This window comes from Penicillium verhagenii (assembly GCF_028828195.1).
Source record: "Penicillium verhagenii strain IBT 33310 chromosome Unknown utg000003l_segment0_segment0, whole genome shotgun sequence".
In the NCBI taxonomy this organism is placed as follows: Eukaryota; Fungi; Ascomycota; class Eurotiomycetes; order Eurotiales; family Aspergillaceae; genus Penicillium; species Penicillium verhagenii.
This window is the reverse complement of record NW_026643167.1, coordinates 929,163-955,738: the sequence shown is the minus strand read 5'-3', so window position 1 is coordinate 955,738 and position 26,576 is coordinate 929,163. Positions and strand designations below refer to the sequence as shown.

Sequence of the window (26,576 nt, the reverse complement as noted above, 5' to 3'; positions counted from 1 at the left end):
TCCTAGCAGTCGACAGACTCATTCTTCTGCTTCTTCAAAACTTGTTCCAGCTCCCTAACCCTCCGCCGCAGTTGCTCATTCTCCCGCTTGGCCGTTTCTAGCTCTGACCTGTGCAATGCGATCTCCTCGCATCTAGCGAGAGAGCTACTTGACAGGCCTAAGTGGGTCTGGGAGACCGAGTTCCGATGGGGGTATATAGAGGGACTTGCGTAATGAGAGACATGTTCTGGGTGAGGATGCTGTGTGTATGAGCTGAGTGACCCGATGGATGGGCGGCGATGAGAGAGGGATGGTTCACGGCTTCGTGTGGATCGTTGGTGTTCGGCTGTTCGGGATGGAGCGATTCCTGTAACACTTGCCTGGCTGCCTTGAACCGAGGGTGTATGGGAGCCCAGACTGGATGACGAGCGCTGTCGACGGGATGAATGAGAGTGTGTCGAGCTGCTCAAAGATGGGGAGGAGCCACGCATAGCTTCGGTTGACTCGTTTAGAGTGGAGGTAGAGGATGCTGTGGATGCCACGGATGCAGTCTGTTGGCGGAGGAGGGAGAGCTCGCGTGTCAGTCGATTTACCTGGTCTGGTTAGTAAATATGTCAGTTGATAGATGCCTGTGGCAGTATTCACCATCGCCTCTTGCTCTTTCTCTAATACAAGATGAAGATCTGAGGGAGTCAGCGGCTTAGGATGTCGGAGCGGTTCTGCATAACAATGTTTATCCTCCGGTTAGATGATATTTTATTTCACAAGGGGAACGGAGAAACTTACCCTGAGCCGACCTGGAGACTTCATGCTCGCTGGATGCTAGAGGTGGACTTCCCCCATAAATAGAGCTGGGGCCCTGTAAAGACTGTCGGATGGTGGGTGATTGGGACATGGCAGGCAGAGTTGTAGTTGCGGCTCTAGGCCGTTGAGGCATGGAGAGGGAAAGATCGGGGGTCATAGCGACGGAGGTATCAAAATGGGTATCCAGCTCCTCTGGGCCAGCAGAAGGCATGTTTGCTCTGTGACCGGGCTCTGCGGGGAACTATAAAGGTCCCACGGGTGTTTCAGCGTCGGGCAGCGATGAGATAAAAGACAAAACACCCCTTGATCGGAATGCCACGAAACATTCCCGGGATAGGCGACAAGGTATGGATGCAGATGAGCTCATTTGGGGCAGGAAGGTGCAGGTAAGGATGCAGAAAAGGCACAATTTGTAACCGCTTTGTTCGGGATTTTATTGGGCCGTGCATCTCACTATCTGAGTAGGTACTACTAGTACTTAGTATGACCGGGTTCTAGTAGATGTATCTTGTCTCATGCATATCAAGTACTACACACGACCATTATTGCAAACCAATTTTGTTTCTCTCTCTCCTTTTTTTTTTTTTTTTTTTTTGACATTCCATGACGGGCAAATGATAAGTCTTTTGATCATCCGATCGGCATGGCAATCAATGACCGAATTGTCAGGGCAGATACTGATACGATGACGAGTTACTTGGTGCTCGGGCCTCTATGAGATGTCTTAACTCCAATTTTTGTAACCAATACGATCGGCCAGAGACAAATACTGAATGATTGCTCCTGATAAACATTACTATTAAGATCTCCTCACAGCAGGCAAAAGGAAAAGGGGGAGAGAAAGATCAGAAAGATCATCTATACTAGATGACATTACTATACTACTAGTAAGTAGAGTAGAAGTTGAAGTAAACAAAACAAACAGAAAAAAAAAACATAATTAAGCTCGGAGATCGACATTACGTAAGCCTCCGCGAATCCCCAAAAAACATTAGAGCTTCATCCCAAAACAAACCCCCTCGGATGATTCAGGTTGTCATGGGCTTGAAGATATAGAGGCACATGACCATGAGACTTGATGAAACTCATCTTCCCCAATTGATGACCCCATGCCTGTGACGACCTGAGGAAACCCCCCATCCAATGAGACCATGTCCCAACCTTACGAATCCTACGAACCCCCTACCCACATTCCATCCTTTGTGAAACCGCTCACTCCTTACGTCAGGACCCAGCAGGAAGCTCTCCGCATTCGCCAGGCCTTGACGTCGTATCTAAGTTCTTTCATCGTTTTCAATGATGACATACCCCCAACCTCCCACCTCGCCCTGTGCGCGCCCGCCGATTCCGTTGTCAACGTGAGCCGAATCCCGGTAGAATTATCAGGACTGAGGAAGGAATACTTGAAGGCACTGCAAGCGAATGTAGCGGCCCGGAAGGATCTACGTGTTGCATCAGAGGATGTGGCCTCCTTGAGGCGCCAGAGGGCATCGCGCATTCGACCCGTTGACCCCGCCGATCCGCAGGAACCCGGCGCAGACCTGCGAGATTACCTTTCACTTTTACGAGATCGGCGCCGCTATACAAAGCTTCAAGTTTTCCAGCATTACCTAGAGGAGCTCAGGGCAAAGGAACCGACTGGCTTGGATTTGAGCGAAGATACGCCCCAGTTTATGTTGCCCGACGGACTGGACACGGAAATAGACCAAAAAGATACCGATACAGATCTAGAAGGACTGGTACACAAATTGGAACGGGCAGTGATCCGCGCTCGAACGCAATTGGATCGGGAGAAACGATTATTCGAGAAGATCAAAACACAGCATGATGCCAGAGAAAAGGACTCGGATATTCTACCACCGGCGGTCAAGGCCCAGGCATTGCAGCGCACACGGGATGAGCTGGTGCGATGGGTCGAAGAGCGATTGGTGAACGAGGTAGATCCAGATGAGAGTCTGGTACAAGACCTGCCATCGGAGGAGATTGAAGAGGCCCAGCGTCTGCTCGAACAGAATAAGGCACAAATCAAGGAGCAGTACGCGGCCTATCTTCAGGCACGACGAGAGCTACTTGATGCTGCCTCGACAGCTTGTCAACCAGTGACAGTGACTCCGAAGCCTCCATCTCGGTCGGTTTACCGAACCGAGATCCCTGTTGAAGAGATACCCGCCCCCAACTCAATTGACGTCCTGTCTTATGCCAGTGAAATTCTGGTGCCTCTTTCCAAAAGTCAAAAATCCCTGGCTCTCCAAAGATCCTATCTCTCTGGACTACTCGCGAAGGAAAAATCCACCACTCTACGTGCTTTGCACCGTCTACGAGATGAAAGTCACCTTTTGTCCGAGTATCCCATTCTGGCCCACCAACCACGATTCAAGCACGCGGTTGCAGCGCTCAATCCACGTGGTCAATCACAACCCCCCGATCAGAAACCGCTCGACGAAGTTGTGGGTCTAGCAGAAGCATGGGCTTTTGCCTCGGAGGCTGCGGCTGCTAACGAGCGCGATCGTGTACAACAAAAAGTGGTATTGGGAAGTGAAGTTACTCAAGATGCACGACAGACGTTGAATGATGTCTATGGCATTTTGAATCAAGATCTAAGTGGTGTTATGGAAGACGGTACGGATGCCGAACCCACTACGTCAGATATCTGGGCCTCGGAAGCTCACAAAACGCGAGGGGTCGGCAATCACAGTGGGTCCCGGCTGGAGAAACGAGCAAAGGGACCCTGGTCGGGACTGCACGGGCGTGTTGGACTAGAATAGCCTTTTTTTTTTTTTTTTTTTTTTTTTTTCTCTCTCTCTCTGTGGTGGATGTTAACTTTTTTTCTTGTGGGAGAAAAAAAAAGTCTGTTGATGATCTGGTGTATTTTTATAATTCAATCTAGGGTGTCACTTGATTTTCTGCTCCGGAACTCATAGGAGTTTTTTCTCTATCCAGATGTCCCATATTAATAAAAAAAAAACCTCCAATGTTAGGAGTGCTAAACAGAATAAAAAATGATATCAAAATCTCTCGTAAGTCAAACACATTTTCAGCTTGTTTAGCGTCGATCCTCACGGATAAGAAGAGATAGCGCTGGCTAAGTGACCGACACGGTTCCGGTATCGGACTTGGAACAAGTACTGGACAAAGTACTGAACTGCGCATTAGACCAGCATTAGCTGGAACAACTAATGCTGGTCTAGTCCTTTGGCTGTCTTTTTGAGTATTTGTTCATAAACTACATTTTCAATCACTGTCATATAAAACATTTTAAAAAAAAAAGCCAATCTATTTAGCTCTTTTAACGATGATCATTTCTGTTAGTTCAATTCGGGCGTTGAACTAACTGGATATTACGGGAAATGGTAGTCTCCACTACCCTAAAATCCGCCAAATTTCAACCAATTTTCCCTGACTCATACTCGGTATTAGAAAAGAAAAAAAAAGAAAAAATACGGCAGAATAACCAGTACTTTACTTAGGAATCCCTTCAGTTTTCCTATAAAAGCAATTCCTTTTTGCTGAATTTTTGGTTGTCTTTTTTATTTAAAAGAATCTATACTTAATTGAATCACCGTAATACAATTGATTCCTCTTCCACTTTCTCCATCTTCTCCAGGTATATACTGCTTGATATACCTGTCGAAAGGGAAAAAAGGAAAAAAGTGGACCCGGTACGGTGAAGGGAGCGGACCAATTAGCGAAGCCAGTGGGGGAAAAAAAAGACCTCCCCGTTCGGCGACTCATCTTCTACATCCCCATCATCCCATCTTCGGGCCATTGAACCTCTTCTAGTTGTCCTCTAGAACTGCGGCGCGATGGTTCTTGCAGCTCGTTGTGGGCAGGCAGCCTCCCTGCTGCGATCTCGATGTCTCGCTGAGACTCGACCGCTCTCTCTCCGTGCCTTTTCCTCCCAGTCCTCCGTCCGATCTACGGCCGCTGCTCTGCGCCTGCAGAAGCTCCCCTCCCCGGCCCGTTCCCAGCAGCTGCGTTCCTTCTCCAGCTCGCTGATCCGTCTGGCTGAGGCCCAGAAGGGCCCCTCCGCTGATGCCTACATGGCCAGCGGTGCTATCAAGCCTAGCACCCTCGTCGATGTGAAGAAGGTGTTGGTCATTGGTAGTGGTGGTTTGAGCATTGGACAGGCTGGAGAGTTCGATTATTCCGGTACGTTGGAGGATCAATTGCCTTGCTCTTTACCTCATATCTCCCAATGCCCTACCGTATTTAATCTAAACCCTCCGGGCTGGCCACAATGGAGCTTTCTCTCTCTCTTGGGGAGAGGAGTTGCCTCTCAGCGGGGAAATTGAGATTGACCCCGTTTGCCCTTCCCCCACAAGACACTCAGGATTTTTCTTTTTCTTTGTTCGGTCACTGACATCTAGTTCTTTTGTCAATCTAGGCTCCCAGGCTCTTAAGGCTTTGAAGGAGGCTGGTGTCAAGTCCGTCTTGATCAACCCCAACATTGCGACCATTCAGACCGATCACAAGCTGGCCGATGAGGTCTACTATCTCCCCGTCACTCCCGAGTATGTCACTCACGTCATTGAGCGCGAGCGTCCTGACGGTATCTTCCTGACCTTCGGTGGTCAGACCGCCCTCAACCTTGGTGTCCAGATGAACCGCATGGGTATCTTCGAGCGCTACGGTGTCCGGGTTCTCGGAACCAGTATCAAGACTCTGGAGACCAGTGAGGACCGTGATCTTTTCGCCCAGGCTTTGAAGGAGATCAACATCCCCATCGCTGAGTCGATTGCCGTTAACTCGGTTGACGACGCTCTCAAGGCCGCCGAGACTGTTGGTTACCCCATCATCGTCCGGTCCGCCTACGCTCTTGGTGGTCTGGGTTCTGGCTTTGCCAACAATGAAGATGAGCTTCGCGATTTGTCTTCCCGCTCTCTGTCTCTGTCTCCCCAGATTCTGGTTGAGAAGTCCCTGAAGGGCTGGAAGGAGGTCGAGTACGAGGTCGTCCGTGATGCCACCAACAACTGTATCACTGTCTGCAACATGGAGAACTTTGACCCTCTCGGTGTTCATACCGGTGACAGTATCGTTGTTGCCCCCAGTCAGACTCTGTCCGATGAGGAGTACCATATGCTGCGTACCGCTGCCATCAAGATTGTTCGTCACCTCGGCGTCGTGGGAGAGTGCAACGTTCAGTACGCTCTGCAGCCCGATGGTCTCGACTACCGTGTGATTGAGGTTAACGCCCGTCTGTCTCGTTCCTCTGCCCTGGCTTCCAAGGCTACCGGCTACCCCCTCGCCTACACTGCCGCCAAGATCGGTCTCGGTCACACCCTGCCCGAGCTCCCCAACGCTGTCACCAAGACTACCACTGCTAACTTCGAGCCCAGTCTGGATTACATCGTCACTAAGATCCCCCGTTGGGATTTGAGCAAGTTCCAGCATGTTAATCGCGACATTGGCAGTGCCATGAAGTCGGTTGGTGAAGTTATGGCTATTGGTCGTACCTTTGAGGAGTCTCTGCAAAAGGCTATTCGTCAGGTTGACCCCCGTTACCTTGGTCTTCAGGGTGATAAGTTTGAGAACTTGGATGATGTTCTTGCTAACCCTACCGACCGCCGTTGGTTGGCTGTCGGTCAGGCTATGATCCACGAAGGTTACTCTGTGGATAAGGTCCACCAGCTCTCTAAGATTGATAAGTGGTTCTTGTATAAGATCCAGAACATTGTGGACTGCCATAATGAGCTCAAGGAGATTGGTAGCCTTTTCGGTATTAAGCAGGAGATTATGATGAAGGCCAAGAAGCTCGGCTTCTCTGATAAGCAGATCTCCCTCTTGGTCGGTTCTTCCGAGGATGAGGTCCGTGCTCGCCGTAAGTCCTTCGGCATCACCCCCTGGGTCAAGAAGATTGATACCCTGGCTGCCGAGTTCCCTGCCGATACCAACTACTTGTACACCACCTACAACGCTAGCTCGCACGATGTCACCTTTGACGACCACGGCACTCTCATTCTGGGTAGCGGTGTTTACCGTATTGGTAGCTCCGTCGAGTTCGATTGGTGTGCTGTCAACGCCACTCTTTCCCTGCGCAACATGGGCAAGAAGACTGTCATGATCAACTACAACCCTGAGACCTACTCCACCGATTTCGATACCGCTGACAAGCTGTACTTCGAGGAGCTGAGCTACGAGCGTGTGATGGATATCTACGAGCTCGAGTCTGCTAGCGGTGTTGTTGTCTCTGTCGGTGGCCAGCTGCCGCAGAACATTGCTCTGCGTTTGCAGGAGACTGGTGGTGCTCACGTCCTGGGTACTAACCCCGAGGACATCGACAAGGCTGAGGACCGTCACAAGTTCTCCTCGATTCTGGACAGCATTGGTGTTGACCAGCCTGCCTGGAAGGAGCTGACTTCCGTCGCCGAGGCCGAGCGCTTCGCTGATTCCGTCGGTTACCCCGTCCTGGTTCGCCCCAGTTACGTCCTGTCTGGTGCCGCCATGAATGTCATTTACAGTGTTGATGAGCTCAAGGAGAAGCTCCTGAACGCCGCTGCCGTCTCCCCCGATCACCCTGTTGTTATCACCAAGTTCATCGAGGGTGCTGAGGAGATTGACGTTGACGCTGTCGCTTCCAACGGTAACCTCCTGCTCCACGCTGTCAGTGAGCATGTTGAGCCCGCTGGTGTTCACTCTGGCGATGCCACTCTTGTCCTCCCCCCTGTCAACCTGGACCAGTCCATCATGGACCGTGTCAAGGATATTGCCGAGAAGGTTGCCAAGGCTTGGAACATCACCGGTCCCTTCAACATGCAGATCATCAAGGCTGATGTGGAGGGTGGCGAGTCTCAGCTCAAGGTCATTGAGTGCAACCTGCGTGCCTCTCGTTCGTTCCCCTTCGTCAGCAAGGTTCTCGGCACCAACTTCATTGACGTTGCCACCAAGGCCCTTGTCGGCCGTGACGTCCCTGAGCCCGTTGACCTGATGAAGGAGAAGCGTGATTACCTCGCCACCAAGGTTCCCCAGTTCTCTTGGACCCGTCTGGCCGGTGCTGACCCCTTCCTGGGCGTCGAGATGTCCTCTACTGGTGAGATTGCTTGCTTCGGTAAGGATCTTGTTGAGGCCTACTGGACCTCTCTCCAGTCCACCATGAACTTCCGCCTTCCTGAGGCCGGTGAGGGTATCCTCCTTGGTGGTGATGTTACTCAGCCTTACCTGGCCACTATTGTCGATTACCTGCACCCTCTGGGCTTCAAGTTCTACGCTGCCAACCCCGAGGTTAAGGCTCACATCGAGGCCACCTGCAAGGACAACGCCTCCGTGCAGATCATCGAGTTCCCCAAGAAGGACAAGCGTGCTCTCCGTGAGGTCTTCCAGAAGTACGACATCCGTGGTGTCTTCAACTTGGCCAAGACCCGTGGCAAGACCCAGCTTGACGAGGACTATGTGATGCGCCGTAACGCTGTCGACTTCAGCGTTCCCCTGTTCATGGAGCCCAAGGTATGATTGATACGAACCCTCCTCCCCCCCCCCCCCCCTTTTCATTACTAACTTCGTTTTTTCTTTCCCCTGCAGACTGCCCAGCTTTTCGCTCAGTGCATGAACGAGAAGATGCCCGTTGGTGAGGGTATCCCCTCCGAGGTCCGCACCTGGTCCAACTTCGTTGGCGGCAAGGCCCTGTAAATCATGACTTCCTTGCACCGACGCCAGAGTCCCTCTTATCCCACTATTTAATGAGCCACGCTTGTTTCCATAAGGTATAAGTGAGTAGTAAGGGGAAGGGCATTGTTGATAGATGACGTGCATTTCTTTTGATATATTTTACGATCAGATTGTCTGGTTTCTTTTTACCTATGGCGAATATTAGGACAGTGAGCTGCGCTGATCCAGCCCTGGTGGTTTCCCGATTTGATGAATTGGGTCTGCTTGTTTACTATTTTTTTTTTATTTTGGGGTCTTTTCGTTGTAGTTGGTTTATTGTGTTTCAGCGACAAAAGAATTTTCTTCATCTTTCATATCTTAGTTTTGGATGTCATCAAACCCCACTCCATTTAACGACAAGTGGATGCACAAGTGCCTTCAAAGTACTGTATTGCCTAGTGGATGTAATCTGTTCTTCAAATATGACACCTCATTTGAAGACTACCCAGCTGGTACGTACCAAAATAATTATAATGTACATACTACTAGTAGGTATCTCCAGGGCTCAAGTATGCCTTTGGTTAAGCTGACTGCTCAACTTCCAGGATTCTTTTATCTCTTCTTCTGAATCTCTTGAATCATGACGTCTTGACACGTTTCTTGCCAAAGATGAGATTCCAAGCGAAGCTGACTAAGCCCATCAACAATCGCCAGGTTATCGTTACCTCACTTGTTAGGATGTACAATTCAATCAATTCAACCTCTCAAAATGTCGCCTCAAAATCCACTACCATCAGTCACCACCAAGACAGTACCTGGTCCTGCTCCCAATGGCATGGGCAACGGTCTGTTCGCGACCGAAGACATAAAGGTTGGCGGGGATGTCGTGCATGCCCAAACACCCTTTGTCGCGGTTCTGGATTCATCACGTTTGGACGATACCTGCTCCGGCTGCTTTGGTAAACGCCAAATGAAGGAAGGAAATGCGGATTTGAAGGCCTGTACTGGGTGTAGAGTGGTTAGATATTGTGATCGGGTGAGTTTGTAGAAGTTTCCGCCCTGTAGTTTTGCTAACTATGGCTCCGGGATGGTATATTGACCTTGTTCTTTTTGTCATTCTACCCATTGTTTGAAGATTTTTGATAATTGTCTAATCAGTACTGACTTTTCGGAAAAACAGACTTGCCAGTCTAAAGACTGGAAATTTGCGCATTCTATGGAATGTAAAGTCTTCCAGAAGGTCCAGCCCCAGATCTTGCCCAACAATGCTCGTGCTTTATTGCGCATAGTCCTGCGGACTGGCAAGGGGAAATACTCTCCTCAAGAAATGGGCGTTTTCTCCAACCTGGAAACTCACATTGCCGAGATTCAGCAGAATCAGGAGCACATGGATCGTGTTACCCTCACATCCAAAGCTGTCAAAAATTATTCAGAAACTGAGATGCCTGAGGACGATTTATCGGCCTATGCTACCAGGGTATGTATCTAACTTCAATCTTTGTACGTTAGATTTGTCTCCAAATACCGTGCTAATTCGATTGCCAGCTGGAACTGAATTCCTTCAATCTCACAACAGCGCTATACGACCGCATTGGTCTCTATTTCCACCCATACGCAGCCCTGATCAACCACAGCTGCGACTACAACGCAACGGTCGGGTTTGACGGCGAAGATCTATACATAAAAGCAATCAAGCCTATCAAAAAGGGTGATCAAATATTCATCTCCTACATCGACACCACGACCCCCTGCCACGTCCGTCGCGGCGAGCTCCTAGACCGTTACTTCTTCACCTGCCAGTGCACTAAATGCATCAACGCACCTGAAACAGAAACTCTCTCAACAGCTGGCGACAAGGACGACCCCACAGCCTTAGTCGATGTAGCAGAGCGCGAGGCCCTCCAACTCCTCCAAACTGCCTCCGCCGAATCCCCCACAGACGCAATCAAATCCCTAACATCAGCAATTCATCTCCTCGCCTCACACCCTCATTGGCCCCTCACCCGCCAACCATATCCCCAGCTCCGAGACCAGCTCATTCTCTCCTACCTCGCAACAAACGATTTCAGCGCCGCATTCATCCACGCCGCGATCCGCTACCTGCGCGTTGATCCGCTGCTCTACAGCCCCGCTCATCCGATCCGGCACCTCCACGCGTGGGTCCTGGCGAAGCTGGCCATCTTCCTCTCCCAAAGCTTTGTGACGAGTCCGTCAGATCCAGTGCGGCTAGAAAATTATGGGATTAATTTCCATTTCGTGCTTTGGTATGTGCTGGCTGATTTGGCTAGTCGGCAGTTAGAGAGTTGTACTGTGCCTGGGTTTAGGAGGCTTGTTGGGGAGAACTTTGGGCAGGTGAATGGGGAGTTTGTGGGACAGGGGATTGATTTGAGTAAGAATGCGCAGGCTAAGGGGCTACTTGCTGAAGCTTGGAGAAAACTTGAGAAGGTTGTTGAGGCTGCTTTGGAGAGGGAATAGAGTTCAAATGTTTTTTTTCTCTTTTTTTTTTTCGTTGTACAATATATACCAATGACTCCAGCTTTATCTTTGCTGGTTTAAGTTGAGATCATTGATGAACTCAAGTGCTCTTTATCGGTCTGCTTTTGGGATGAATGTTCAAAATGGCTGTTGGAAATTCCAAGCACACGTTAGATCAAGCATACAAAAACCTCGGTTGGAATTCAATGTCCCTTGAATGTTTATGCATTCAGAAGTTGAAAAAAAGGGTCATTGAGAGTATCACAATTTCATGAGACCAAACTATATACAAAATTCAAATAAAGATTCAAGGTGCAGGCTCATCACATAAAAAAAAACACACTACTCAAGATACTCATTAGGGATATAAAGGGGCATGGAATCCTCCCAAATAGTATCAGTAAGCAGGGTCTTGTTGGTACCATCATAATTCATCACCATAATCTGACCGTACGGCTGGAAGGTGTTGTCGAAGAGCGAGCTCTCATCCTTGAAGCCATACATACCAGTGCTCCACATGATACGGCCATCGTGAGACCAAACAGCGCTAAAGAGGGAGAAAAACAGTCAGTAATTGCAGACTTAATAGTCCCACAGGAGACAGGAGACTCATAAGTGGGATGGGAAAGGGAGAGACTTTAACATACTGTGCATCATTGGCCAGACTGTCAGTCACACGGTTCAAATCAGTACCATCAGGGCGGATGGTATAGATGTCAAAGCGATCCGCATACCAGCGAGATCCATACGACTCAGTCCAGTTATTGTTGCGAGTGAAGACAATTCTCTCACCATCTGGCGACCAGCCTGGTGTGTTATCCCAACCCTTGGTCAAACTGTGAGTCACACCAGTAGTAAAGTTGTGGATCTGCAGGCCCTCCGGCGCAGCAGTTTCCATATTCCATAAACGGTAGACATAAGCAGATCCATCAGGCGACCAGGAGGGGAAGCCAGAATTGACAGAGTTGTTTGTCAAGGTGGTGAACGAGCTGCCATTTGCATAGGCGTGGATAATCGTTCCGGGGATATCGACACGGTCAACAAACCAGCCACCGAAACCAACAAGAAGCTCGGTTCCATCGGGGTTCCAGGTTGGCTGGAAGGCACCGGCCTCACCCTCTGTGAGGAGCTCTACTTGGGTCGCATTGCTGGTGGAGTAAATAGAGTAGGAGTCTAGGGCTGTGATGATGTCGTCGTAGAGGGGGGTGGATGAAACGGCTGAGCCGTTGGCACTACCGAGGACCTTTTGGGTGCTTGCGATGCGGTTCACAACAGAGTTGTGGGTGGGGAAAACATCCATATAGCGGTAGGCCCAATCGCTGTCGTAGCTGAATAGCTCAAGATCAGCGGCTTGTTGGGTCCAGTTGGGGATGGCGTAGACGATCTTAGATCCGTCGGGTGACCACCAGGGGTCGCGGAGGTTGGTTAGATTGAAGGTCTTGTGGGTAGAGTCGGGCTTGGTGTAGTGAATTCCTTCGTAGCTTCCGGCCTTGATGAGGTAACCAATGTTGCTGGAGTTGGCAATGTAGTGCTGTCCGAACTTGGGATAGCTGCCTGAAGTTTGGGGGGCAATATTCTTGCCAGTAGCAAAGTCAACACTGTAGATCTGAGATTCAATGAACTCTTGTTCCTCTGAGACACCATGAGCATAGTAGGTGTTCTCACGAGTGATATTGTTGTAGATGACACGTTTTCCGTCACCAGAGAACTGGGGGGTGCCAAGTGCGTAGCCATCCTCAAAGGCTAGCCGGCGGAAACCCTGGCCGTTCTTATTGATCACATATAGACCTAGGTTCTGGGTGTGCTCCCAGCCTGTACCATCACTGTGACCGGTCCAGTCAGTGTCACGATCAGAGCTGAAAGCGATCCACTCTCCGTCCGGAGACCAAGAGGGGCGGAAGTGGCCAGAGGGCCAGATATCACTGCTACGAGTGGCAGCAGTATCGGTCAAGTTATGTGCCAGACCGGTGTTGAGGTCTTTGATCCAAATGTTGGTTGTGTAGTTACCCTGTGTGGAGACATAGGCAACCTGGGTGCCGTCTGGTGATAGGACGCCGGCGTCTTCGACCGAGTCTGTATCAGCGAGGCTCTCCAGGCCTGTTCCATCTGGCCGCACGCGGTACAAATCGGACTGGCCAGCACCACGACGTTCACTAGTGAAGACAATCCACTCGCCATCTTGTGACCAAGAGGGGTGGTAATCAAAAGCATTGGTCTGGTTGCTCATCAACTGGGTCTTGTTGGTACCATCAGCATTGGCAATCCACAGCTGTGATCCAGAAGGACCAATACGGTTCACTTTGTAATAGAAAGTTAGTATTTATTCTTTATTAATCAGATAAGACCGAGGAAATCGAAGGTGCTTACTGTAAAAGATACCCTTCTTGCCCTCGATGGCTCCTCGCTTGGAAATCTGAGGAGCGTGGGCCTCTTTAGGAGCGGCAGCGGCAGCTTCAGCAGCACGCTTGGCATATGGGCAACCCGGAGCAGCAGCGGCGCCAGCAGCACGCTCTGAGAAAGGGCAGCTCGCAGCACTAGAGCCAGCTGCTAGTGCCGCAACGGCAATGGCAGTGGAGAAACGCATCTTGCCCAGTCAGAACTCAGGTACGAGAAGACAACAATGAGTAATAAAGAGAAGAAGAAAAGCCAAAGGCCGCTATATTTCTCTAAAATTGGAGAGGATTGACATGGATATAAGTACTTGGTCGGTATAAACGCCTTCAGTCTGCCTTTTCCCCTATTGGGATATCTCGGGCTCCTCCCCCGACTCCTCCGTAGAAGGGGGGGGGGGAGGGGGGTGTTTCTGGAGTTCTGCACATCCAGGACCACTGTGAAAGCGCATATTGGGATCTGCACTCGGGACGACACGACATCGCTTCGGCTGTGCGGGCCCTTGTCCAGCCTCAATGACACGGGTGATCCTGGGTGTAGTATTTGATTGGACCACGGTATTGATCAATGGAGTTTGGAGTATAGTAATCATCGCTGCCTTCTAGAAAGCATCAAGTTATGACTTAACACTGCGCCCCACTTGATAAGTTGCAAAGAAGAAAGCTTCGAGGGTCTCGGAGTTAACAAAGGCCTTGACCAACGGGAGTTGTGATAGACAAGTGAAGACGATCTTTTCCCAAGAGATCAACGCCGAGGCATACGTAACAAGCTTAGCTAGTAAATCCTACCCTTATCAAGCAAAGAAGACCGCGCTAGGATGCAGGGAATGCAGAAAATGAGATGAAGGATTGGAAATAGAAATGATTTCTGCCGTTGAATTTAATTTAGAATTATCTTCTTTTTTTTGAAATTCCCCGATCTATAGAATTACCAATACATGTATGCCATCTCCAAGTATTGCATCGTCAACCTGTACCGTATAGTCAGTTTAAACTACAGAACTAAGCCTTGCTTTGTTCTCCACCTCTATAAACAGTCAAACTGTCCGATGAAATAGCCATATTTTATTTTATCTATGTATGATCATGAATCATTGGAAAACATAAGGCCAAAACTCCTCCACCCAAACTCCACTGTTTTCCCCGGTGGCTTTGCAATAAGCAGCCATTTACCCTTGGCATCTCCACAATATTTGAAGATGGGTCGGACTATCCGTCCGAGTCCGCGAGGGTCCTTGGCGTTATTCTCGAATCTCAACTTCTCACAGAATAGTTGGTGATATACCAACTTTTGAAACAACCATGATTTTGACTTTGGGCGTCGGTGCCTGCATCTGCAGCTAAGTACTGTCAAAGCCCCGTTCTTTCTGTGGGCTTGCGTAAGGGTTTATCTTCGCTGCCTGGCATGTTAGGAACTTAGGACCTATTCTTAGGATAAAAAATAACTAAAAAAAAAAACCCTGGTCCAAGTGATATCATTATCATGCAAACTAAGTATGATCCCCTTGTACCCTGTTATTCTATTCCAATGTCAATCGGGGTTGGAGTAGATTTACTACTTTAGAGGGTTTCTGTTTACAATGTAAGCGTTCTTGTGTCCGGGTGTTTCCGATCTTGTCCGCCGTCGGCTTATTTTAGCGTAGTAAGACTGTCAGTCTGTAAGGTGGCATCCAAAACCCGAAGATCCTGCCAAGACACGGCTTTCTTAGGTTTCTTTTGGCATAATCTCTAACCTTTGCTGACCATCTGCTGTATATTCCCCGTTCTTTCTACTGGCGGATATTTCAAGCATCCAAGGCCGAGTTCATTCAATCTTGTCAGATTCGGTCATTAGGTGGAGATTGGTAACTTGCCCCGACGGCCTTCCACCTTGATCGGTCTGACGTGCGAGATAAGTGGCTTCGAAATGATCAAATGTTGGAACTGGCCCACTATACCGAGTACACATGTAGCCTCTGGGTCTGCGCCAGGATCAGAATAGGAGTAGCGTCTGATGGTCAATTACGGGCCGCAATTTGTCACCGAACGATCCAGATGTCTCAAGTGCTATGAATGAACATTCATGGATGACGGCTACCGAATAAGCTAATATAAAAATTGATTGTGGATAATGAAACCCTCCTTGGAACATTGGAAGGAAAACTTGAAACTTTAGAAATGAAAACTTGCTTCCTTGGAAGGTTCTTGCCCAGACATGTGGTATAAATGTTCATGACGAGGATCAATAGGTACAAGAAGAAATAAGCAATGATAAGTCTGTCAGCACGCAAAAAATGCTATATATACAAATAATGTAGAGCAATCCCATCGAGGACCACATCTATAGTCAGTAGAGTCGGTGAGTGCCAAGATATAAATGAGATGATCACATCAAACTAGTGCGACCCCCAATCTCATTTCCCGCTTCGCCATTGGGCATTTCACCGTTACGCCCGACCACAAACTCTCGGTAAATACCCTGCAGCCGTCGGTGTTCGGTGGAGCTAAGCGAGGGACGGGTGGTGTTGAGAGCACGTTCGACATGCTCCCACCGGACAATAATCTCATCGCGGAGTTCATCCGAGCCAGAGTCGACCCCGTTAGTTGCGGTGGCCGGAGTCGCCGGACCTGAAGAAGAGGCGGTGCCATTCTCAAGTTGGCGCTGACGGCGTCGCGAGTTCTTGATTGCATCTAGCTTCGCTGCAACCACGGCTGGAGCGGGCATGGACACTTTGCCGGACGCCTCCTCGGAAGAGGAATAGAGGAATTGAATAAATGACCTGCTGGAGGTATTGCTGGAAACCTTGGACGCGTTAGGCTTGGAATTGGCTTTGGTATTATCAGCAGTGCGGTCACCCAAGGCGTCATGCACCGCTTCCAGGTGCGCATTGTAAACCACGGCTTGGATATCGGCACCGGAGAATCCCTGAGTCTGTGCTGCGATCTCGTCAAAACGAGCTGCAACGTCGGCGCTCATCTTCAGCTTTTCACTGACTGCCGCAATGATGTCAACCCGGTCTGATTGGGAGGGCATGTCGCAGAGCAAAGACTTATCCAGACGACCGGGACGAAGGAGAGCTGGATCTATCAGGTCAGGCCTAGAAGTTGCAGCCAGGACATACACGCCGGAGAGACCTTCCGCTCCATCCATTTGAGTAAGAAGCTGGTTGACCACGCGATCTGTGACACCGGTAGAGTCATGGCCACGCTTAGGGGCAATACTGTCAAACTCGTCGAAGAAGAGGACACAAGGACGTGCGGCCTGTGCTCTTTCAAAAAGATCGCGAACACTCTTTTCACTGGCACCGATGTACTTATTCAAAATTTCAGGACCCTTCACACTGATAAAATTCAAACCACATTCACCCGCGACCGCACTGGCCAACATTGTCTTACCACAACCGGGGAAACCATACAAAAGAAGGCCCGATCGCAATCGCAGTGGACATTGTGCGAAGATGGGCGCATACTTTGTAGGGTACTGAAGTGTTTCCAGTAGCATTTTGCGGGTCTCAAACAAACCACCGATGGCTGAAAAGGTAGTCGTGGAAGATGTGAGGGTAACGTTACGAAGAGATGCCGGAGTAAACCCTTTCAAGGCGCTTTCAAAATCTTTCAGCCCAAGAGTAATCATCTTGGAGTCATTCGAATAATCTTGAACGGAGCGAATGAGTGCTTCGTTGCGAGTACGAGCAACCAAGAGCACAAGATCTCCGGGCATATAACCATCCGTCTTTCCAGCAAGTTCAAGGAAGTCAACGTCCCTGCCGAGAACGAAGCCATCTCCACCGGAAGAGCTGGGTCGGCTTCCAGGGTTTGAAGGATCAAGCCATGAATCCTGCGTAGAGCCACTCGGCGTCCTTTCGTGACCATTGAGTGCCACGGTGCCTCTGTCTTGACTAGTAAGCTTCTCCAATACTTTGCGACGGCCGTCCTTGTCGGGAGCTCTCATGTTGACGATCTCCCGAACGACATGGCCACCAATAATCACATTATTCAAAGACTCTTTGGCCTGAGCCGTAGCTAACAGGACAACGGAAGAATTCATGGAACAGTATTCTCGGACCATAGAGCAAATGACCTCGCTGTTCTGACGACTGCGTCCGTTGTCTCCGCCAACTTGCAATTCTGTCTCCAGTGGACAGAGTTTGTCAAGATCATCTAAAATCACAACAGATTGTCCGCCAAGGCGAGCACACCAAGAAGCAGACATGAATAGGCGATTCAAAACCTCCTTGATGTTCGAGATGCGCGTCTCATCAGTCACCAGCTTGCGACAAGAGAAATATTTGACGTTGAAGAGGTGGTCCTTGCGTAGACGATGGGCCAGAAGATGCGCGAGCGCTGTCTTTCCGGCGCCAAGCCCACCGGTCAACAAGATCGATGAAGACTTTGTCAAATTACTCAAAGACTGGGAGATGATGGAATCAATTCCCACGAGTTGTGGAGCAATCTCCGGAATCGGATCATCAGTAGGCAAACCTGACGAGGCCGCGTCAGATGGTTTGTGTATCTCGGCCTGGACTTCAAGGTTGAGTATAGCCTCCGAGCCTAGGAGCCACCCGAACATCGACTTGTTCTCATCTGGGCTCCCCTTCAAAGGTGGATCAAATCTCAGGATGGCACCATCAAAGGAAGAGACAGCAGGATGGTTTTCAACTTGGGGTAAAATCATGCCATCGGTTAATGGGCCTGAGAACAACCCAACATCGGACCCAGTGCTACCATATATCACTTTGAGACGTTCAGCCAAGGCGTCCCGAGAAGCGGCAGTGTCAGAGCCAAATTTAAGTCCGTCTTTTTTCTTAGAGGGATCAAACATGAACGGATAAATCTTAAGTGTTTTCACCGCCGAACGATGCAGTTGTGGCGGAGCAGCCTCCACACGAATGATTCCTCCCACCATATTCTCTGCGCCAAGGGCCGTGGACAGCAATGTGGACATCGCGACGTGCCGATTGTCCGGGGCATCTTCCCAGGGGAAAAGTTTTGCCACCAGTTTAGTTGTAGGTGAACCAGCCTCTTGAGACTTCTGTTCTTGCTGGGCCAGTTGTTGCTGAGGATCGACAGGGGGTTTAAGCCCTGAAGGCTGCACAATAGATACGCATGCCCAGCTTGCGCCTCGCAGCTCATGAGATGCCAACATATCCGGATCTACCCAGACACGGAAGCCATCATTCTCATCCTCGTCTATTTCAGCATCAAACAACTCTTCGGCTGCTCGGCGGTCCACACCCCGAAGGTACAGAGCACCTCTGCTACTAGAGTCCGACCGACTGCCCTTCGGGCGGACTGTACTGGAAGCGCTCCGGCCGCCAGTACTCTTTCTGCTGCTCCCAGCGTTGCTTCGGGTATCCCCTCGAGACGATTTACCGGGCTTTGATCGTACTTTCGGGGCGACAATGACCTCGGCATCGGGCGCAATCTTTGCGAATGGAGAAGTAGCCGATGGTGTAGGATCAAGGGAGGTAACGATAATGTTTGCAGTTGATGTCGGTGAGAGATGTAGTGCAAGCGGATGCATGTGCTCCGATTGCGCCGCGGTATAGGAAGGATTTGGGAGCGCGCGGATCTGTGATAAAAGGTTAAGTTCAAGGAAGGTAGCATGAAGTTCGATAACTAGGGTACATTACGAAGTCAGCAAAAAGTCCTCGGATCCGGGGTTTTGTGTCAACTTACTTTCCCAGTCTTCTGGTGTCAATGGCTCGATATTGATAGTATGCGCGACAGGTGGGTCGAGATGCACGAGGAGTCCGACCTGCAAGAGGGTCAGCAACCCACGCAAGTCAAGTCAGGATACAAGAAAACTCACCTTCTGTCCCTCAACCAAACCGAGAAGTCTTCCAAAAGTCGTGTCTATTTCCACTGTCGAGACCTCCTGCTGCTCTCTGTTATAACCGGTGTTGATACCATCGCGGCTCACTACCGGCGCAAGCCTGCGCTTGCTCGGCATGCCTGTCCAACCTAAGAAACATGATCGCTGCGGCAGAGCACCATTGGCCTTGCCAGTTGTTGATTTCAATTGTAATTCGATTATGACATTCTGAGCAGTCTGTAATCACATGAATTAGCCGGGAAAGCGAACGGTTGCTGGCGTCGGGAACTGACCGTGTTTGCATTGACCAGCAAGGAGACAAGTGAAGGTGGAAGATTGACAAGACAGTTCTTCAAAGGAATAAGAGCGACTTCCGCTGTCGTCGAAGGCTTCTTGGGCGCCATAATCAGAGCTGTTCACAAGAAGACGGAGGTGGGGAACGGGGCATTCCCCGGGGGGGTCTTACTTACCATCAGGTCACCGCCCGGGAACCGGTCCGCGGTGAACCTCGGCTGATGCACTTTCAGGCACCCAGGCACTAATCCGGGGTACCGAAGGTCCGTAAATCGCGTATTGCGATCCTTCCTAAAAAGGCATGAGATGTGGAGAGAACCTTTGAAAAAAAAAAAAAATTCACCGGCAGAGTGGCGTTATTACGGTGGTTTTTGTCTTCCTCTACACTTTTAATGTTACAAGAACCTTGGAACAATCCAATAATTTGTGGAGTTGTGATATATGCAGAAGTTTTAATCTCGTGACTCGTGAGGCTCGTATGAATTGTTATTCACGATTCAATGGCCGCGGGCGTGGGGGTGGGAGGTGAAATGTTCCAGAGGTGGGTTGGGGAGGGAATGTAGTATATCGCTGCGACAATGACTCTGTAGCAGGCAGCTCAATTGGGTCTCGATCCGCTCGTAGTTCAACCAAAGGCGTTGAAGAACTAGGAGATGGTACAAGGTGCTGTTGAATCTGCCAGTGTCGTGTTTCTTCTAGAGATGGCAGTTCAACGGGTAAATGCTCAAGATGAGCTCCAAATGACTGTCGTTGTTCATGGCGGATTTGATCGGGTGAGGGTAGCTCGGCTGTGAATGTCTGCAGGTCTCTGAACTCGGCCATTGTCAGATCGCGGCCGAGGTGGCGTTTTAGTAGTTCGTGGAGAATGAAACGCTCAGAGACATTGCCTTGGGCTTCGACAAAAGATACTCTAGGGTTGGCCTCGCTTATTCTTTGTAGCTTGTTGGCATGTCGGTGGTGGCTGAGACTTCCTTCCGTGCCGATCAGGAATATGGTGGTATATGCCCAAGACAGACCCAAAAGCTCCAGTTCAAATTCATCCATGTCGCTTGCTTCACCGTCAAGTATCAGAAGTAGTCGTATATTGGGGGTTCTCGGACCAGGTTGCCATCCATATACTGGGTGATATTTCGCTGTTCCGCAATGTTTTTGAAAGTGCAGTGCCTTTATCTTATCCCACCCTGCCATGACTCGAGTGCGTCCGCCAAATTGAACTTTCTCCCAAATTTCACTCAAATTCCATCCACTCGCAACTCCCAAGTAGTCAGCTTGATCGGAGAAAGTTATCAGTGGATAACCTTGCCATCCATGATCATGATTTCCTAGTGCATCAACAAAACGACGAATCATCGCCTTTGCAAGGTCTACGTCGCAAGGTTAGAACTCGATGTACATCTGTACAGAAATGAATAAAATAATATATACCTTTGTTCTTTGGCTGGTTAGTTTTAACATAGCCGGTAATGAGAGATTTATTGTAGTTTGGTCGTGCGGGGTTGAAGTCCATAGAGCCCGAAACATCCAACAGAATCATTGTCTCATCAGTCGACGACATCGGGGTACTCCATCTGAAAATGGATTTGACCTGTTTTGAGTAGCCATGGGATGTATTTTGAACATGGCAAGTATCTTCGGGATCATGATATGCTGGGGGTATCTCCACTGCTGTATCTAGTCGAATGCGCGCCATCTCTAGCGCCGAAACGATGTCGGGCTTTAGAACAACACCTCCTCCGTCTCGATTGCTTAGAGTCCAATACAATCTTTCTTCGGCGGTGTTGTCGTAGCCTCTCCAGTCAGGTGTGATTCCTCTCCATCCTACAGCTGCATCAATGGAGAATCGCAGGGGGTTAGAGGTCTGTAATTCTCCGCTCCAGGATATAGGTATGGGCTCAAAATATCCTGCACGCAGGAGGTGGAGATATTGGAGAGGCTGGTGTGTTCGGAGCTCGTGAACTTTTGCTGTGATTCCAACCGTTTGCTGATATACAGCCACTATATGTCTGTCTTCATCGTCTTGCCACCGACCTTCCTCCTCCGTGATGATTTCTTGACGGCGTTCGAGTCCTCCAGAAAACTTCTTTTTGAAATTCCCGGCAGCTCTTTCGTCAGAAGTCCTGACCGATAGAGCCTTTTTAATGCTTGCACGTTTTGACGGCTTATCATTTGGGGTATGGCCATTGCTTGAGGTGCGTGGACTTGCCATAGTTGATACCAAAGACTCTAAATGTTCAAGATCCCAAATGTTGAAGGATGGCTCTTGGGCCTGAACGGCGATTTTAGCCTTTGCATTTAAACTCGAATCCAGTGTTATCATCTGTTGAAGGAAAGTCGCATGATTCTGTGGATCTGGTCGAACGGTCCCTGATAGAGTCGCCCCTGGCAGTCCATACGGGGAGATGATCTCAGTTGAGTAAGGGTTGTTGTTGAAGAGGCGCAAGTGAGTACAGTCATCGTATGGCTTTTCTCCAGGGTATATTACGGCTTTCGACCACATTTCCTGAGTTTGCAAACGATCAATCTTCCGCTTCAAGTATTTGTGCACCGCACATTCGCAAAGCTCGTTTGTTTCATGTTCGGGCTCGATCTCGGGATTCCAGATCTGGCAGGATAGTTGAATGCCGTGGAGCAAATTTTGCATTTCCTGCTCATCTTGAGCTCTGATCTTTGCGGCCTCGATCAGGGTATTGCTGTGGGGCCGACGTGAGCCGTTGACGGTCGTTTTGGTATCAGGGGATGCGAGGCCTGTATTGGTTGAACTTAATGATGTACGTTTCCCCGGTGGACTTAGTGGATACGATGGAAACGTAGGGGGGGAAGCGGGTGGTGTGACCGTGGCAACCACATTGTGGAAGTTGACCGAGTTGATTGAGCTGCGCATGGAGGAAGGAGGTCGGTGGTTGCTGTAACGATCCATTTTGTCCAGAGTTTGTATAAATCGCCTTTGACGTTTCAAGGTTCCCGGGGACTTTTAATGTTCTGTGGTCAATGCACGGGTCAATTAGCAGTTGCCTGGAGAATGCCCGAGCCCTTGCAGTAGGTAGTACTGGTACTACCTGGTGGGAATACTCAGAAGCTCAAGGCTCCCCGGCACCAGATAGAAGGTTAAAGGGAGATCGCTGGATGTATGCTTGCTTTTTGACACATAACCTCAACAATTGAATAGGAAAATCCCAGTGGATAAGAATCATCCGTGCTTACTCCGTTACCCCCTCACCCCCTGCATGACATGTGGCACAGTCACTTTCTTCATATACTTTTGGTTCTAATTTTACTGAATTGATACGAGCACGTGGTTCGAGTCTCTCTGGTGAGTGGGTCATTTTGAAGGTGGCGCCCATGGGTTTTCATGCTTGCATTTGTACTCTGATTCCTGATTGCGGCTCGGCCCAAGCACTGACCAAGGGCCAGGCGACAAAATTACGCGATTGGTAAAGAGAATCACCACGTCCTTGATTTAAGCCTCATTTGCGAAATGACATATTCCAGGCCTTTTTTCCAATCTTCTAACTGGGCCTTTGATTGGGCTTCCCGTAACCTTGGAAGGTGCCCGCTCATGGCTCAAGTTACAACCGCATGACGAACTATGGATGGTGGCTGAGTCGTGATATCAAGTGAGCATCTGAGCCCGTATAGATATATAAATGAATCCAACCGACGATTCAAACATTTGAATTCCACTGTCGTGTAAATATTAAAATATTAAACCTCCTTGGAAGAATTTATACATAATGTATTGGCGCTGCTCTTTTTTTTTTTTTTTTTTTTTTTTTCCCAGAGGCTATATGGCAGAACACATGTGCAGTCAATGTGATGGAACCCAATATGTGATTCTGTGAGCTTTTTAGCTTCCAGATTATTCCAATGTTCAAATGTTGGTCTGCTCGATATGAATTTCTGGATTTGATAAAGTAGTTTCTTTGTTAGGCAAGTTTGGCCTCCCTTACTTCAATGTTCCGACCCTATTTAAGCTTATTCATACTATTGCATGCTTTCAATGTTTTGGCATACATTGACTCTTCTCCTTGAGGAACTTCGAGCATCTGGGTTCTTAGTAAACACTTCTCCATGTTAGCTTCATTCCAGCTTGAACAAATTCCTGTTAATTTTTCTCTCTTTTTCTCCCTTTAACTGCATTTCTCGATCAACGCAGTTGCAGTTACAAGGTGGGTCAAGCTTGATTATCCAATCAGAATCGTCAACTGGTGACTTGGGAATTCCTTGGCGCGTCCCCCTTCTTGGACGCGTTTCGTGTTTTCGCGTGTCTCTCTAGGGGCTGGTCCCATTTCGCAGCAAAAACCACTCCCACTTTTGCCTTCCTCCTCAAACAGAGCGCATCTTACAACCCCCACAAAACAACCATGGCTTTGCTTCAATACCAGGCTCCGGTTGACTATGCCGCCCAATTAGATGGCTTCAAGGACTTTTTGCAGAACTTCAAGTCCATGCAGTCTACCGATGAGGCTTCTGCGACCGAGGCCCTAAGGGGTTTAAATATCGACGGCAACCGCACCAGCGACGAGTATGATTTTATGGACGATGCCGAGGAAGGCACCAATACCCGAAGCTCACGCACCCGCCAGCAAGTGAAGCAAAAGTACATGCAGATTCTGCAGGACGTTGCCAACAGAGACTCCTCGCACATTTTGATTGAATTGGATGATCTCGACACTGTGCGTCCACCAAGAATTCCCTTATTTCGCTTCTCCGAATAATCACTAACAAGTCTCAAAATCGCAGTATGAGAAACTTTTCCCCGAGGAGGAACGAACCCTGAAATTGGTCGAGTCCATTCAAAAGAACACCAAGCGCTACATCGATGTTTTTTCACAGGCAGTGGATGCGATGATGCCCGCGGGGACCAAGGATACCAGGTATGTCGCCGCGATGATTCATACCGGCAACCCTCTCAATAAATGAGTCTGTTGACTAATTCAATCCAGTTTCAAGGATGATGTGTTGGATATTATCATGAGCCAGCGCAGCAAAGTCAACGAGACCCTGGAGATGAACGCCGAGGCTGATATGGACACTTCCGTGGATGCGAGCATGTTCCCTCCGGAACTCACCCGCCGATACACCCTTAACTTCAAGCCCATCACACCCTCCGGCTCCAGTAGCGATATGAGTGGAAAGGCGCTCGCGGTTCGGAATGTGCGCGGCGAGCACCTGGGTAGCTTGATCACCGTGCGCGGTATTACAACTCGTGTTTCGGATGTCAAGCCAGCAGTTCTGATCAATGCTTACACTTGCGACCGCTGTGGAAGCGAAGTTTTCCAGCCCGTCGTTACCAAGCAGTTCACCCCCCTTTCAGAGTGCTTGTCCGAAGACTGCAAGAAGAACAACTCGAAGGGCCAGCTGTTCCTTTCCACCCGTGCCTCTAAGTTTGTTCCTTTCCAGGAAGTCAAGATCCAGGAAATGGCAGACCAAGTGCCAGTCGGTCACATCCCACGAACCCTAACTGTTCACTGCCACGGAGCTCTGACTCGCACGGTCAACCCTGGTGACATCGTTGATATCGGTGGCATCTTCTTGCCCACTCCCTACACTGGCTTTAAGGCCATTCGCGCTGGTCTTTTGACCGATACCTACCTTGAGGCTCAGCACATCACTCAACATAAGAAGTCCTACCAGGACATGGGTATGGATGCTCGCACTCTGCGCAAGATTGAGCAGTACCAGAGTTCGGGCAACATGTACGAGTACCTCTCTCGCTCTATCGCCCCTGAGATTTATGGTCACCTCGATGTGAAGAAGGCACTGCTCTTGCTCTTGATTGGTGGTGTTACTAAGGAGATGGGAGACGGCATGCACATTCGTGGTGATATAAACATTTGCTTGATGGGTGACCCCGGTGTGGCTAAATCTCAATTGCTTCGCTACATCACCAAGGTTGCTCCTCGCGGTGTGTACACCACTGGTCGTGGTAGCAGTGGTGTTGGTTTGACTGCTGCCGTTATGAGAGATCCGGTGACCGATGAGATGGTGCTGGAGGGAGGTGCTCTGGTTCTTGCCGACAACGGTATCTGCTGTATTGATGAGTTTGACAAGATGGAAGACTCCGACCGAACTGCCATCCACGAAGTTATGGAACAGCAGACCATTTCTATTTCCAAGGCTGGTATCAACACCACCCTAAACGCCCGTACCTCGATCCTGGCAGCTGCCAACCCGCTGTATGGCCGATACAACCCTCGCATCTCCCCCGTTGAGAACATCAACCTTCCCGCTGCCCTGCTGTCCCGTTTCGATGTCATGTTCCTGCTCCTGGATACTCCTTCTCGTGACACCGATGAGGAACTGGCCAACCACGTTACCTATGTCCACATGCACAACAAGCACCCTGAGACAGAGGATTCCGGAATCATGTTCACCCCTCACGAGGTCCGCCAATACATTGCCAAGGCACGCACCTTCCGTCCCATCGTTCCTTCCAACGTCTCCGATTACATGGTTGGCGCATACGTTGCCATGCGTAAGAGACAGAAGAAGGACGAGGCCAAGAGGCAGCAGTTCTCGCACGTGACACCCCGTACTTTGCTCGGTATTGTTCGTCTCTCACAAGCGCTGGCCCGTCTTCGGTTCAGCGAAGAGGTTGTCCGCGAGGATGTCGATGAGGCGCTGCGCATCATCGAAGTCAGCAAGTCGTCGCTTTACAACGACCGGGAAGCTGGTGCCGACCACACCCCCACTAGCAAGATCTACACACTGATCCGCAACCTGTGGGAGAGTGGTGCTGCCGCTGTGGGAGATGACGATGATGATAACGCTATGAGCATCCGACGTATTCGGGAGCGAGTGCTGGCTAAGGGTTTCACCGACGATCAGCTTACCACTGCTATCCACGAGTACACAAACATGAACGTGAGTTTCTTATCCATTTCTACATATTATGTTATACTTGATACTAATTTTATACCAGGTTTGGCAAACTTCTGACAACGGTGCGCGTCTCATGTTCGTCAATGCGGACGACGAAATGATGGGTTAAATTTCTTGGGTTTGAGCTTCCTTCTTTTGATGGCTTTTTAAGTTTCGAGCTGCATTTGTAAAACCGGTAGATTAAGGCGATGGGTGTTCAAGGTGTCTTATGTGTGTGTGTGTGTGTGGACCGGAGGCCGGTTCTTGTGATTGTTCTATCAAAACCGTATTCCCAATCTACTAGTGACTGTTTATGGGTTGACCGAAACATTTGAATGTTATACGATTTCAATATTCTTGGGGAAAAAAAGGATAATTCCATACATAAAGAGCGAATA

At 49.4% G+C, this 26,576-nt stretch overlaps 8 protein-coding genes across 8 annotated transcripts; 4 read left to right on the top strand and 4 right to left on the bottom strand.

The window, feature by feature from the left end:
* Positions 1 to 2: 2 nt before the first annotated feature.
* On the bottom strand, positions 3 to 994 carry N7466_001753 (uncharacterized protein; the record flags this gene model as incomplete). The annotated part of the gene is made up of 3 exons (XM_057161151.1): positions 3 to 572; positions 625 to 698; positions 766 to 994. The coding sequence occupies 3 exons, from the start codon at positions 992 to 994 to the stop codon at positions 3 to 5; spliced, it is 873 nt and encodes a 290-aa protein (XP_057024436.1).
* A 940-nt stretch (positions 995 to 1,934) lies between these two features.
* On the top strand, positions 1,935 to 3,548 carry N7466_001752 (uncharacterized protein; the record flags this gene model as incomplete). The annotated part of the gene is made up of 1 exon (XM_057161150.1): positions 1,935 to 3,548. One exon carries the CDS (start codon positions 1,935 to 1,937, stop codon positions 3,546 to 3,548), a length of 1,614 nt encoding a protein of 537 aa, XP_057024435.1.
* Positions 3,549 to 4,586: 1,038 nt separating this feature from the next.
* On the top strand, positions 4,587 to 8,406 carry N7466_001751 (carbamoyl-phosphate synthase (glutamine-hydrolyzing) CPA2; the record flags this gene model as incomplete). The annotated part of the gene is made up of 3 exons (XM_057161149.1): positions 4,587 to 4,932; positions 5,168 to 8,223; positions 8,299 to 8,406. The coding sequence occupies 3 exons, from the start codon at positions 4,587 to 4,589 to the stop codon at positions 8,404 to 8,406; spliced, it is 3,510 nt and encodes a 1,169-aa protein (XP_057024434.1).
* Positions 8,407 to 9,133: 727 nt separating this feature from the next.
* N7466_001750 (S-adenosylmethionine-dependent methyltransferase) lies at positions 9,134 to 10,839 on the top strand (the record flags this gene model as incomplete). Its single annotated transcript, XM_057161148.1, has 3 exons — positions 9,134 to 9,400; positions 9,545 to 9,841; positions 9,910 to 10,839. 3 exons carry the CDS (start codon positions 9,134 to 9,136, stop codon positions 10,837 to 10,839), a joined length of 1,494 nt encoding a protein of 497 aa, XP_057024433.1.
* Positions 10,840 to 11,181: 342 nt separating this feature from the next.
* On the bottom strand, positions 11,182 to 13,423 carry N7466_001749 (TolB family protein; the record flags this gene model as incomplete). The annotated part of the gene is made up of 3 exons (XM_057161147.1): positions 11,182 to 11,386; positions 11,487 to 13,137; positions 13,207 to 13,423. The coding sequence occupies 3 exons, from the start codon at positions 13,421 to 13,423 to the stop codon at positions 11,182 to 11,184; spliced, it is 2,073 nt and encodes a 690-aa protein (XP_057024432.1).
* A 2,171-nt stretch (positions 13,424 to 15,594) lies between these two features.
* pex1 (AAA family ATPase peroxin 1) lies at positions 15,595 to 19,427 on the bottom strand (the record flags this gene model as incomplete). Its single annotated transcript, XM_057161146.1, has 4 exons — positions 15,595 to 18,827; positions 18,888 to 18,966; positions 19,021 to 19,260; positions 19,317 to 19,427. The coding sequence occupies 4 exons, from the start codon at positions 19,425 to 19,427 to the stop codon at positions 15,595 to 15,597; spliced, it is 3,663 nt and encodes a 1,220-aa protein (XP_057024431.1).
* A 376-nt stretch (positions 19,428 to 19,803) lies between these two features.
* Positions 19,804 to 22,234, bottom strand: N7466_001747 (uncharacterized protein; the record flags this gene model as incomplete). Its single annotated transcript, XM_057161145.1, has 2 exons — positions 19,804 to 20,681; positions 20,743 to 22,234. The coding sequence occupies 2 exons, from the start codon at positions 22,232 to 22,234 to the stop codon at positions 19,804 to 19,806; spliced, it is 2,370 nt and encodes a 789-aa protein (XP_057024430.1).
* Positions 22,235 to 23,678: 1,444 nt separating this feature from the next.
* Positions 23,679 to 26,308, top strand: N7466_001746 (DNA replication licensing factor MCM7; the record flags this gene model as incomplete). The annotated part of the gene is made up of 4 exons (XM_057161144.1): positions 23,679 to 23,990; positions 24,058 to 24,191; positions 24,261 to 26,181; positions 26,240 to 26,308. 4 exons carry the CDS (start codon positions 23,679 to 23,681, stop codon positions 26,306 to 26,308), a joined length of 2,436 nt encoding a protein of 811 aa, XP_057024429.1.
* Between the last annotated feature and the right edge of the window lie 268 nt (positions 26,309 to 26,576).